Below are 13,825 nucleotides of genomic sequence, written 5' to 3' on the forward strand. Positions count from 1 at the left end.
CATTGTCTACCAACACCAAACCTCCTCAACTGCGTTTGCTCACATAGCTGAAGACGCTCCCCTCGTTATTTCTGAGAGAGATCTCCGCAAGATGGGCGACTGTCTCACTCAGTTACAGGATGCTGTCGACCAGGTTTGTGCGCCAGAGGATATCTCCTTGAAGGGCCCCGATTACCCTGAGACTGACCAGCAGATCTCCAGCTTGCGACTCAATTCATTGCTTCCATCAACTACATAAATCAGCACCACAGCCTCGAGACTCTCGGTCCACGCGACCAGATCGTCGTAATCCCCAAGCAAGAGGCAGACCAGCAAGAAGGTGCGATCTCTCTACCCTCCCGTACACGGCGCCCAGTCATCCGTTCAATCATCATCGCATCCCTTGCAGCGCGTAGCTTTCTTTGTCGTGGTTTGCCGGTCTGCTAACAAGAAAGGTCGGAAACAGTGGAGCCACACCCTGAAGACGTTTTCCGAGCTGCGCAAGTCGAACTTGCCCAAGATCTCATCACCAAGGAGCAGCAAATCGAACTGCTGATCTCAGTTCTACCGGGCCTCGACAACAGCGAGCAGGACCAGGAGCGTAACATTCGGGAACTCGAGGAGGAGCTTAAGGTTGCCGAAGCCCAGCGCCAGGAAGCTATCAAGGAACGTGAGGAGACGCTGGCAAAACTCGATAGTGTCATTCGAAGTATCCGGCGACCATAATTGTATGGATGGCATTCTTCTCTTGCGATGATTGGAGAAGCAGGCGAAGGTCTGAGAGTTTTTGATGAAATGTTTCTATGATACCCACTGCAATAAACAGCTACAATAGGTGACTGGCGTTCGGAATAGCATAAAAAGGCGATTTTCTTTTCTCACGTACTAAGTCGGCTTAACGGTGAACGCATTTGTTTCACGAGACTGTACAATGCTTGACAAGACATTCGCATATGTTCTATTCTGGTTTTTCTAAATTGTATCCTCCAAATACATATAGCTCCCGAGTTAATGATCTTTACCTATATGCCCCCCAATGCAGTCCTTCCAGATGAATGACATTACAAAATCTATCTCTAGGTCGACGCTTTGAAGAACTGCGAGTAGATATTTCTCAATTCTTCCAGGGTTGTAATCTGATATTTTGAGGCCTTTGTTGGTGGTTCCGGCACATCCTCTTCTACTAAGTGAGCTGTTGTCCAACCGAGTTTCTGTGACGCAACACAGTTTCCAAAGGAATCATCTGTCAGATATGAGCTTCTTATCACGCTAGACATGAGGTAGACAAGTTTTAGGTACGTACCGACGAAGTAGCAGTCCTCTGGCCTTTCAACTCCGGCTTCTCGCATGGCTTTGGCGTACATATCTGGGTGCGGTTTACACAAGAACGGGACCTCCGAGTAGTTGCAATACGTCAACCCCTCGAAAAGATCTTCGATACCTAGAAGTCTGACAACCCTCCGTGCGTGGTTGACGTAGGCGTTTGTCAGGAGCCACAGCTTCACCTTTGACTTGTCAATGTCCTCGAGCATCTTCCGCAGCTGCGGGTTCGGCTTGATAACGTCTTCGAGGGGAAGAGCATCGTCGACTTTTGCATTGTAATCTAGAGGGTCAATCTTGTGGAATCGAACCAGTCCCTCAATGGCTAGTCCGTAGTTCTTGTAATAGTCCTCGTGCAGCCGTGTAGCGTCTGCTTCAGATAGCCCCAAGTGCTTTGCGAAGTACTCGTCTATGAGCTTCGCCATCATATCATGAACCTTGCTACCTATTGATACCGATGTCAGTGGTCTTGAGCATGATTTGAATACTTTGTTGTTGTGCGAAGCCTTACTTCTTGGGTATAGACAGTTGTCTATATCGCTACGGAATGTGTCAGCGGATATGCGGTCGAAATGGTTGGGCCGGTTAGTCATAACTTACAAGAAGAGCACAGGTCGAGCATCGGGTTCTGTAGCTTGAGACCCCATCACGGCGTGCTGTGGAATTTCTCTATACTATATAGATATCAACGGTTGTAGTAGTAGTGTCTTAATGTGAAAGTCGTGTATAGAGCCGCGCCTGGAAGAGGTGCTAGTCGTCCTTTGCGGTAAAATGCTGTTTTGTATCTGCCATATATCGAGGATGAAAATATAGAATGAAGGGGAGGGGGCTGCTTAGATGATACTTAGACTACAACTACCTACAATAAAGTACTCACTGCACCTACCACCTCTTTTGTTGGTCCATTATCTGCTCGAGTGACGCCTCTGAGTCACCAGACAAGTTAGGCGCTGTGCTGCGTTACTAGTATATAGGTAATGTATTCCCTCATCTATGATTCTAACTTGGGTACTTCTATACTATACTACCTACCTACTACATTCATGCGTGTAGATGGCCATAAAAAAATAAAAAAAAAGTCGAATGTACTTGCGGAGTATCAACACCCAATTAATATAAAATATTATCTACATAAGATGGCTGATACAGGGCAAGGAGCGCTGGCCGAGCTGCTACGCGCCTGCTTAATGTTACCTATTTAAGTACCTACCTACCTAGGTAGGTACACGTTGATTTGTCCAGGCATGTACATACCTACATACAAGTACCACACGCAGAAGGCTCCACCTCGCAACTGCCCAATCACCTACGCATGGTAGGGCCCGTGCACGTGTGACTGCTGGCCTATTCTGAAATTACCTGCGAGAAAAAAATACCAAAACAAGCATACCTACTCCCAACAGATCGTGCGACACACACGCAGGCATTCCATCTCCTTTCCTCTTGACAGAATCGTGACATAGCTCCCACAAGGAGGTCTCTGCTAGAAACCGCCTGTGCATCGTCTTCTGTCAATCCACTAGCACGCTTTATTGTCGGACATTGACTTTCCTGATGAATGGTTTGATGCTAATCTGATTCTTTGCCATGTCGCAAGTCGCAGCAGCACTGGGCCACGAGCCAGCCTGCGCTGTCACCGCCGCCTCGGCCGCTGCGACTTCTGCACTGACAAATTCTGAGCACGACGAACTTCGCGAGTATAACAAGATCATTCAATTTCGCGATACAGTAGTGTCGGGGAAGCACCCGCGTATAAAAGTGCCGGCGTCATTCGTGGTCAAAAATGGCCCTGCTTCTCAGCCACCGTCATCCAACGCGCCTGAGCGTATAACCCAACCATCCGCACACCTCTCCATAAACAACAATGTCGCTGATGGTCGCTCACTGGGCAATATGCTGTCGTTTAAAGCTAACTCACAGCAACCAGCCGTAACTGTTCCCCCAGCCGGTTCTACCCCATTCATCCCAGGAGTTTCAAGACCTCTTGGGCCTGGAAAGCCAGAGATTGACCCTGTTTTACTGCAGAAATCTGATGGTCTCGTCAAGGCCGAGATCCAGATCCAGAGACAGCGTCTCGAGAAAATGCTTAGAGATCAGGTTGAAGAGCGGAAGGGTATAGTCCGAGGCAATCTTCAAGCCGAACAGCTGCCTGAACTTGACATCTCAGATATCTTAGCCAAGGCCCTGACACTTGTACAGGCCACCGCGCCACCAGCTATGTCTAGTTTGCCTAGCCCTACTGCTAATGTTTCTGATGCCAGTGACTCGTTCGATGAGAATACATTCTATTCTAGTCAGCATAATACGCCCGAGTCGCGGCCTTCAGTTCCAGCCCGCAACGCATTAGAGAATGCACAATTGCAGGGTCATTCCACACCCGCACACCAGATAGCCAGCCACGCGCCTCCACCCGTACCGCTGACCTCCCAATCCTTGCCTACACCCATCAACCATCAACCCCAAACGAACATCGCTCGTAGTATTGCCCAGGGGCAGACTGTGGGTGCTCAGAACATACATCCGGTGGGGCCAGTCGGACAAGCGCAGGGCCGAGACATGATTAGCACATCGAAAAAAGCGACGCAGAACCCGTTGCAACAAGGCCACCATAAAGAACAGTTGGAAACGCAGCTCATCAGCTCAGACAGCCAGGATGCTAGTCGATCCGATAATTCTGGTAACACAGACTCAGAGCAGTCTGCTGAACAACATGGTTTGCAGAATCAAACTCAGCTTGTGCCTAACCCCAACTTTAGACAACATGAACAGCCGTTGATTCGAGGCCACAATCTCTCGCCTTTTGCTCCACAGCCTGCCCATGTCTCGCCATTAGTGGTGGCCCGGCAGCCACATATACGTGAATCCGATCCTAGTGCTTTGCAAAGAGTACCGGCTCAAGTAACAGCCCTGAGACAGGAGCATGCAGTTGTGATCAGTCCTGAGAGTTCTCCACAGGGTGACAAAGGACCTAAGAAGAAAAACAATAGGAAGAAAAATAAAAGAAAGGCTGATGCAAGGGCTCAAGAAACTCAGGGGTCTCCTAATATCAAGCCTGAACCCAGGTCACCCTCCCCTCTTACAGCACCTCCACTCATTCGTCCTCAGAAACGACCTCGAAGGTTGGGTAGACAAGAACCTGAGATAATCTATGATGACCCAATACTTGAGCGTCCGAGCTCGCAATTACAACCAGAGCGTTATCCACCAGCAGCTATACATGTTGAGAGGGTGCCTCAAGACTACGAAGGAGTGGACGATCCATACTCCCGACAGGTACGTCCCTCAGTGGCACCAGTCGCCCACAGGCTAGAGTCGCCTTTGTATGAGGAAAGACGGCCTGATGGAAGTATCGTACGCTATGTTCGCCATGTTGCCAGTCCTGCAGGGTATCTCGATTCCTATGGCGCAGCTGATTCTCGTCCTCTGCACACATCATCTTACACAGTTGCAAATCCTGATGTGCGAGAAGTCCCTACGTACCATCGTGAGGGGCGGATGAGTGTACGACCCTACCCCGACCGCGCTAGATCCCGATCGCCAATAATTGTAGAAAGACGTTCCTCTGCCATGCCTCCTCCGTCCGCACCTCCACGTCGAATTGTAATTGATGAGTACGGCCGCGAATATCTCGAACCTGTTCGTACCCCTGTGTCTCGGCAGTCCGTGGTGCCTCCCACTAGACCTGGAGATCATGAAATTGTGTATGAGAGGGCCCCAATTCGAGCCACGTCCCGTGTTCCAGCACCGGAAATTATAGGGGAAGATGGAGTGATCTACCGACGAGCATCGCCAGGCTACGCGCCACGGCGTGTTATTACTCAGCCAGAATACGGCTCAGGGTTTAGGACTTATAGAGAACGAGATTATCCAATGCAGCCCATGGCACCTCCCAGTCAAGACTTCGTTCAGATTCGTGGGGTTCCGGAACACCGCCTTGCAGAACACTTGCCTCGCGAATTTCTTTCTCGCGCAGCTAGCGTGAGACCGGTGGAATCAGTACCTTATGAACGCCTTGCCAGCACCCGTCCTGATCGACAGTATGCGGCCAGTGTGCATCCTGATGCAAGGAGGGAAATCGCTCCACACGTAGGTGCTGATTATAGTATCCGGCCAACTGAGATGGATATCCCGCAACGTTCCTATAGTGTTAGACCGGTGGAGAGGTTTTACGAGCAACCACCCCCACGAGAAGGTGACATCACATATGTTGAAAGACCTCGTGCTGCACACCAGGAAGTCATTTACCCTGGAAATGGTGCCTCAAGGCAAGTGTACCAGTAGAATGGGTATCCGCTTCTAAGTATTGCGTGGAGTTTTGGGACTTAGTATTGTAAGGATGGTTTGATGGAGTTAAACCACGCGATAGTTTCTGCGTTTGTACGGTGATACGAGGTACAGGACTGTGTCTTTTAGTCCCTCTAGAATTGGCGAAGCATTAATGAGACCTTTACTATAACTTCAACGTGGTATGGCCGTGAACGGCTAATGTGCAAAGTGGGAGTATTCGTTTGTCCGAATAGATAAAAATCAGTTAAACTCGTCCTATGATGCAAATATTCGATGGGTGTTGCTCTAATTGCTATTAGATATTGTCGTAAATTTCCTAAACAACCTCTATGTCTATTTTTGCTGGGTTCGTTAATCGCAACAGTAAATTGACTCGTTATTAATTAAGTTTGCGAGGGATTAGCCTGAGCAACTTTGATGAGGGCTGGAATAAAGGATATCAATAAATCTAGGCTATCATTCAAGACTCCCTCTAGCGTTCTCAGCTGCGTACAAGTCAAATAAGGCAAATACTAGGGAACTGTGCCGAGCGCATGACAAGTTCTCATCTAGGCACTTTGAATATGCGTATATGGAATTTGGTATGTTCCGCAGTGACAAAGGGTTTCCACGTATGTTACGTGGGCTTAAAGCATCCACACCGGCCACATGATATACCTGAATATCTGGTTTGGAAGAACAGATAGATAGTGGAGGCGGCATTTACGTGTAGACATTAAGTTCGGGTGGGTGTGTGATGCCGGGGCTCAGTATCGGACAGTCCGAGCTATTGGTTAGAGAGAAACTAGAGTCTCTGGCTTTGGGGGAAAGGTTCTGTTTACGGGGATCGAATTTGTTCTAAGAGTTTGTGAACAGGCATTGTTTGTGTATGTAGAAATAAGCGGCCGTGCTCATAAATTGAATGTTATAGTTTGTCGGGATATTAAGGCTACCAAGGCAAAGACGGAAATTCGAGATATACTTGCTCTCTTTTCGACCAACAATAATAAAGAGGGTGGACGATCCCGGTCGAGACCGAGATTCGATATTGAATGCCTGTTGCTACCTACTTGATAGGATCAATTATAGATGCACTGAGTTGATGTCGGTTACATCGGCACAGTGGTTTCTGATGGAGAATACCGTTATCTAGAATGTCCGGCGTCCATGGACGGATAAAAAGGTTTGGAGCTCACGATATCCCTTGCACCTGGCTGAAGACTGAACTTCAAGGTTCTTGCACGAAATAAGTGTAAAGCGGGTGGGTTAATTCCCTCTCCTTGAAATTGCGGTCTGACAGAAGATGCCTTACGATCTGACACGTGCTTGCTGACGTACAGCTAACAAATGTTCGAGCTTATTGATCTACGTAATAAGCTAGACTGGGGGGGTGGTATAGCGCAAAGAGATAGACAATGCCGTCTACCTAGGTAGTATTATTCAAATGAGGAACGCGAGGTCTCACCGAGCATCTATTATCATGAAATCAAATTCCTCGGAGGAGTAAGTTGAACAAGTTTCCTTTGGGTTCGAGTGATCTGCTCCGGACGCAATGGTACAGCACTTACCTACTAGGTACTACGAAGTATGTACAGTCGTTGGGCCCTACGTGGTGCGCTAATGTCGGCACACTGCAGGTATGCACAGCCTTCGTTCGGTACAACCACCTTGGTAGATATGGGTCTGGGATGGGTAACACGCGTCGTTCGGGACTGCCTAGTCGTTAAGTAGTCTAGAACAGACGTGCAAGGAGATGGGCATCGTGGCTGTGCTCATGTCTTTCATTTTGATTTGATCTTTTTTTTATATTGTTGCTGATGTGTGGTATGTATTTCAAGGTATTTGACGAAGTGGGCGCCTAGAATCTCTGCTCTCATGGACGTCAATGAGAGCAATGTGAGTAGAGTGCTAGCATCATTACTAAGGCTAGCACTACTTATCAACGACCTATTCAAGCAGCTGACACTGTGATGGTATCTGTGCATGCAGGTAGGTGGTACTCGCATCATTGCATACATGGTGGCCGTAATTCCGAGCATCATGGCCGGACGTTCGACGACACCACTCGGACTGAGCAAGTTAGCGATCCACACGCGTACTGCTGCAGCAACCTATTCTCTTTCCACAGGTACTTCACCTCGACAGCACCCCCAGGAATCTACTTGGAGAAGTGCATTCCTTCGTTGAGCCGTGGGGGTAGGATGTGGCATACGTAAGTACAGGAAAGGAAGTACATAACACTGACCGGGTGTACTTCGTACAGGGCGATGGAATACGACGGTAGAACCTGGCAAAGGTAGGTAGATGATGCATCTACCATCCCTTCAAGACACTCAGTGTGTCTTGCTTGACTTCGTAGTATGCCAGAGACACCGTCACGGTCTCAGCGTTGTATTGTAGGTTGCGAGTGGCATGATGCATACTGGCTTGTGCTCGTTCCAAGACGACCTGGGTAGGAACTTCGAGTTTCGATCAGGCCATGATGTATATCTGCCAGACCACACTGCTTGATGTCCCTTGTTGAAATGCGTTATTCCGTACCTAGGTATTATAGCAGATCCAGCGGGCGGCTTGCTGATGCTGCTGCTTACCTTACTTCCAAATGTAAGAAATAGGAAGATGTAGCTGGGAGGGCCGGTGAGCTGCCTATTGCCTACTTACGAAGTACTACCTACATGAACCTCTTAAAGTACCTACCTATTGGTAGGTATGTGCTGTTGTAGTGTATAGTACCTACCTAGCGTAATGAGAAAGCTCTGGCCCGGTATTTGTCGAAGAGGTACCCACCTACTGTAGGTCTCTCGTGTACATAGGTACAGTACATACATGCATCAGACCTGTAGATAGTCACGTACTAGGTACCTAGGTATGTACTTATATGTAGGAACCTGAGTGATCTAAGCGTCTTCCTGGGCTTGGTGCGCCTGTAGCTATTCGTGGTAGGTATTTCGTGGTATTCGTGGAACAAGCCCTTGGACTGGCACTAGGCCCGGCACAGTGATACATACTACCTACCTACCTAGCCCTGATCACAGGCTCTGTTTTCCCATTTGCTGGCTAACATCTCCCGATGGCCGTCGTCCTTGTCGTGCTATGCACACACACACATACATATGTACTTACCTACCTACATACGTACATACCTGTGTACTTATGTTACCTACCTACATAGTAGTGCTTCTGCGTACTTAGGTAGGTATTAACCTAGGTACCTAGTAGGTTTTACCCTGGGTACATACCTAGGTAGTGCCTTAGGTAGTTGGCCTGTGTGTTGTGTTCCGTGCTGAAGTATCTGGCTGCCCGGGGCCAGGTGCTCAGGCGACTTCATATCCTGGCTGTCGGTAGAGGTAGGTATGTATATACACCTATATATGTAGGTAAGTAGGTACTAATTTCTGCTATCTGTACTCGGGTACAGTGGTCGAAGGCCATGCCGCGTACCTGCTACTGCTCACCCGAGGTATCTACCAGGTAAGTATAGTATAGGCCAGGTACTCGCCCAAAGACCCGACCTCGCCTGTGCAGTACAGCAGCCGTCCTCCGCCGCAGGTAGCGCTCGCTCTCTCCATCCTCAACCCATCCCATCCCGTCTAATCTGTCCATCCCATCATCCATCGACTTCTCCTCTCCTCACCTCACCACTTGCATTTCCCTCATAACCTCCCCACCACAACACCGTCGTTGTAGAGGTTCCCATCGTCGCAGCGTAGAAAGGAGAGAACCTCACACGGTGTCTGTTCCTCCCCTTCTCTTTATTCTTCTCTTTCTCTGTTTTCCTCTCTTCGTCTTATTCTCTTCTCTTTCTTTTTCAGTGATACCCCTTCTCCCCTTCGTACGCCCTTCACCATGCAAAAGCTTGCTGCCAATATGGGCATGCGTCACTGGAGCGATCGCATCCAGAGCCCCAGCTTCGGCATGTCGTCGAGGCCCAATATGAATATGACTCCCATGAACCCTCACCAGAAGACCGCGGCTCCGGGAGCTCCGCCTTTAAGTCCTTCGCCCGCCGCCGACACCACTATCCACTTTGCCTTCAATGTTCCCTTCGCTTCCGACCTCGCCGGTCCCAACACCGAGGAGATCCTACACGCCACGGGCGACTCCATACTCCGCTGGACGCATCCTGGAGACGCCCCCGACGATGTTCCCATATATGACCTCCCCGTGCATGCCCAGAACCTTGCCAATCTGCAGAACCTGTGCCAGGAGCTTAGTAGGGGCCCTCTACCCATTGAGGCCCATGTCAACTTGACCACGCCCAAGCTCGGCAAAGGGCAAGTGGTCACTGTCTCGCTGTCGGGTGCTCCGGAATTGGTTCACAAGAGCCGCGAGACTATCTTGAGTGATACTCCATTGGCATTGGTATGCATCATACTAGTTAGCCCCCGTGACGTGACTTCATTTTTGCTAAACTAGACCTTGTAGAGGTGCACTACCGTCGATGTGGATTACAGTTTAATTGTAGACTCTGCCGCTGGTGCGCTTCAAAAGCATGTTACAGATGCCCTCGACACCTTTGCTGCATTCTGCGGAGTCGACATCTTTATCTTGGGTCCGAAACTTAACCCCACTGTCGATGGGCTCAATGGCGATGTCGAGGTTATTCGTGACCAAAGATGGAGAGTTGCTATTTATGGTGACATTGAGTCGGCTGAGCACGCTAAGACCCAGGTTCTCATCTTCATTGACAAACTGGTGCGAGGTGACTGTTATCCATGTTAAATGAACTACACTGACGTGAGACGTAGCTGGGACGAGATGTCGACCGCTTTCATTTCGAGAGCACTCTGCACCCTATCGTGTGTGGACGATCTCGAAAGAATATTAAGCTGATTGAATCGGCGACGAATACGGCTATTTACTTCCCACCATTCGCTCAATTGTCTCGATACTGTCCACCAAATGCCAGTCGCCGTAATCCAGACGAAATCTTCATCACTGGCGAGAACCCTCAGGGTATCGAGCTAGCGAAACGCAAGATTCATGACATCGTCACTCGCACAAAACTTTTTATGAAGGATGCCATGATTACGCCTGCTAAGATTGATAGTATCCTTCTTGGTCGAATGGACAAGGTTCGAAAAATAATGGAGGTTAATGGCGCATACATCATGTTCCCACCTCTTGCGTCCCAACGCAACATGATTCGGGTTCAAGGTGTGGAAGGGCTTCAAATCGAGCGCACTATGAAGGAAATCATGTCTCTGGTGTGTACAGTTGCGTCTTGTCTCTATTTTATTTTCTCGTGTGCTAACTATTATTTTCAAGGCCGGGCAGTTTTATTATGCGTCCTGGTGGTTCCAAGGAATGGGTGCTATTTCGAACCCTCATGACGTCCGTTCCATGCTTAGTGATATTTGCTCAAACTCAGATGCCGACATTTGCTTTGACAAGATGACTTTTAACATTACTGGTTCTGATGATGCCGTCAAATCGGCCTTGACTGTTCTCTCTCAAATGGACTTAGGCACCATGGGCCCTCAGCAAATCCGTGTCAAGATAGAACTCGCCAATGAGCACAAGGAGTTTGTATCTGGTAAGAAGAATGGCAAGATTAACAAGATCATGACACAGAGTATGTTCATCCATCTGCATATGAGGCACCATAACTGATCGAAGTTTAGGCAATGTTCAAATCATTTTTGATGGTTTCCGAGAATATAACTTCGACATAGATGTCATTGCGCCTAATCATGATGCGATGAAGCAAGGCATGTCTCTTGTGGAACAAGAAATGCCTGCTTCTATTTCTTTCCATGTTCCTGACCAGTATCATAAACGCATCATTGGCATAGGTGGTCAGCACATCCAACGTATTATGAAGAAGCATTCCGTTTTCGTCAAGTTTTCGAATGCTATGGATCGAGGTAGGATTCGAACTTCATTTTTCCAGTTCACGCAACTGACTAGCCGCACAGGTGGTATGGGCCGCGAAGACGATGACGTGAAAGTCGACAATGTGATCTGTCGTACTCCAGCTCGCAATGCACAGAATTTGGAACTGGTGAAGACCGAAATTCTGGACATGGTTGACAGAGCTGTGAGTAGCCTTTTCTGATACCAATACTCAGCTTAGTACTAACAAGCAGCATTAGCATTCAGAGTTTACGTCACAAATCGTGCATGTCGACCGCTTGTACCACAGACAGCTCATTGCTCGCCTGCAAGAAATTGAAGAGCTTGAGAAGAAGTGGAATTGCAAAATTGTGTTTCCCAGCACCGAGCAAGCAAGCGACGAGGTCACGGTGACTGGCCCAGAGTGGCAAGTTCCCATGTGTGCTGATGCATTTTTGGTGAGTCTCTTTCTGTGTACCATGCTCTGACTGAAATAAGTGCTGATTACTGTAAAGGGCATGGTTCCCGAAACTCATGAGTTGGTTTTAACTCGAACTGCATCATTGGTCAAATTTCTTGAGTCTCCAGAATTCGTCAATGGGTTAGTTGGAAAACTAAAGACACAGCATGAAGTTGCTGTGGAAGTGCATGAGAATGCCGAGGACAAGACTGAAGACGGCCACCGTACTACGACGCTGCTTTGGAAACTGACGCGAAACAATGCCGGTGGTCTTCGAGATGCCATAGACTATTTGATGCAGCAATTTACTGCGGCCGACGTGGAGGTCAAAGTTGTCAAAGGAGCTCTTCCTCGTCCAAAGTCGGATTCATTTGAAGATACGTTGCAGTATTTCGACTCTAAACTACTACAGCACGCGCCCGCCACTATTGGGACCGACTCACCGACCAAGCCTGCTTTTGGCGACGATATGACGCAGCAGCGTGCCACGACCTTGCTCGACAAGCTTCGGAAGCCATCACAGCTTCTTAGCTCTCTCGATCGGAGAAAGAACAGCTCACACTCGATGAACATGTTCTTTAAAGGATCCAGCAACGTTTCCAAATCCTCGTTGATTTCGATAGAATCGACGCGCAGCTTCAATGCCGATCGAAACCCCTGGAATGATAGTGGTGTCAACCTTCCAGATGATGAAAGTAGCCCGTGGTCGAGCCGGCATTTTGGGAACAATGGACACGACCACAAGCTATCTCCCAACAACATCCCGCACGGCGGTGATGTGACACCCCGCCATAACACGCGTGCGTCTGGTGACAGCGGGCGACCATCAACTTCGCACTCTACTAATTCAGGATACCCCGGTCCGATTGGACCATACCGTTAGATTCCCATATTTCTAGATGCTATACATGCAAATACCCCCTCCCCTCCCCCGGCTGGATATACCCCTGGCGTGCATCGGTGGGCCCGGGTTCTTTTTCTTTCTTTTTTTTTTCTCCTATACCGTGGCCCATGATCCGCGATACAAGATGATCGATTTATGTTATTACTGCTATACCTGTTTTTGCTCGGTTTCCAATTTCGATCTATTCTCCCCTCTCCTTTTCCCTGGTTTATTTCCTCGGGAGGGTCGAGTGACGGCGCACACACGATTCTCAGCTGATGCTATATGCATGAATTCATTCGAATATGATACCACGATCTGCCTTTGGCAGTATAGGGCGTTGCAGACGGAGCGAGATACCACACGATACCACAAAAGCAAGAAAAGTTGAACGAAGAGTGACGAAAAATACCACAGTGTTTTGTCATCAGTTTCTATGGGCGTTTGGTTCTGATTATGCTATTGATTCGCTTTGCATTGTTGTGAGGGATGGTGGCTATGTTATGGTTGGACCGAAGAGTTGATATAAATATGCTATACGCGTCAAGAAGGTTGAAAACGAGAAGGGAGCTGGTCCATGTGTTCGAAGTGATGACGGGAGAGGAAGAGCAGATGGAAGGGCAGACTGCGGGTTCAGTTAGGTTCGGAGGGCAAGATGGGGGCCAAGAGTTAGCGCGGGAGAGGATGATCAAGATGTTGGCAGGAAGTTCTATAAGCCGGGCTGTTAACGTGTTGTGTATGATTAAAAGATGGAGAGATAGGCAATGATACCCTCTGTTTCGACGGATGCTGAACGTCTGTATATCGGTGCCGGGTCGGCGCTTGCTGGGACTCGGTTTGGCTTCAAACACAAGCCTTTGAAACACGCGGATGTGGTGCATCGGTGAAGCGCTTTGAGCGGGCATCCCGAAAGCACCAGCACCGAAGCGGTGGGATATGACGGCATTAAGATGTCTCCCACCCAATGATGAGGTGACAGGTCCGTCAGTCATTTCTTGATCACGCGAGCCACGTGACAAACCAAATAAGTCTACCCAGGTCTGCCAGGTCTTCCTGGCTTACCAACAACCTTGAGGCTACTT

General features: G+C 48.7%; 4 protein-coding genes across 4 annotated transcripts; 3 read left to right on the top strand and 1 right to left on the bottom strand.

Annotated features, from left to right (window-relative positions):
* Nucleotides 1-9: 9 nt before the first annotated feature.
* On the top strand, nucleotides 10-1,305 carry F5B22DRAFT_588206 (mediator of RNA polymerase II transcription subunit 21). The gene is made up of 3 exons (XM_047973657.1): nucleotides 10-133; nucleotides 202-319; nucleotides 446-1,305. The coding sequence occupies exons 1-3, from the start codon at nucleotides 92-94 to the stop codon at nucleotides 703-705; spliced, it is 420 nt and encodes a 139-aa protein (XP_047835266.1). The 5' UTR covers nucleotides 10-91; the 3' UTR covers nucleotides 706-1,305.
* F5B22DRAFT_258627 (Haloacid dehalogenase-like hydrolase-domain-containing protein) lies at nucleotides 870-2,205 on the bottom strand. The gene is made up of 2 exons (XM_047970082.1): nucleotides 1,900-2,205; nucleotides 870-1,839 (listed from the first exon to the last, which is right to left on the bottom strand). Exons 1-2 carry the CDS (start codon nucleotides 1,944-1,946, stop codon nucleotides 1,056-1,058), a joined length of 831 nt encoding a protein of 276 aa, XP_047835267.1. The 5' UTR covers nucleotides 1,947-2,205; the 3' UTR covers nucleotides 870-1,055.
* A 481-nt stretch (nucleotides 2,206-2,686) lies between these two features.
* F5B22DRAFT_588212 (uncharacterized protein) lies at nucleotides 2,687-5,839 on the top strand. The gene has a single exon (XM_047973658.1). It carries the CDS (start codon nucleotides 2,887-2,889, stop codon nucleotides 5,578-5,580), a length of 2,694 nt encoding a protein of 897 aa, XP_047835268.1. The 5' UTR covers nucleotides 2,687-2,886; the 3' UTR covers nucleotides 5,581-5,839.
* A 3,665-nt stretch (nucleotides 5,840-9,504) lies between these two features.
* Nucleotides 9,505-12,743, top strand: F5B22DRAFT_633276 (uncharacterized protein; the record flags this gene model as incomplete). Its single annotated transcript, XM_047976814.1, has 8 exons — nucleotides 9,505-9,927; nucleotides 9,991-10,260; nucleotides 10,314-10,772; nucleotides 10,834-11,140; nucleotides 11,190-11,432; nucleotides 11,484-11,605; nucleotides 11,661-11,858; nucleotides 11,916-12,743. The coding sequence occupies 8 exons, from the start codon at nucleotides 9,505-9,507 to the stop codon at nucleotides 12,741-12,743; spliced, it is 2,850 nt and encodes a 949-aa protein (XP_047835269.1).
* Nucleotides 12,744-13,825: the final 1,082 nt, after the last annotated feature.

This window comes from Xylaria bambusicola, assembly GCF_022495145.1.
Source record: "Xylaria bambusicola strain CBS 139988 unplaced genomic scaffold F5B22scaffold_3, whole genome shotgun sequence".
Classification (NCBI taxonomy): domain Eukaryota; kingdom Fungi; phylum Ascomycota; class Sordariomycetes; order Xylariales; family Xylariaceae; genus Xylaria; species Xylaria bambusicola.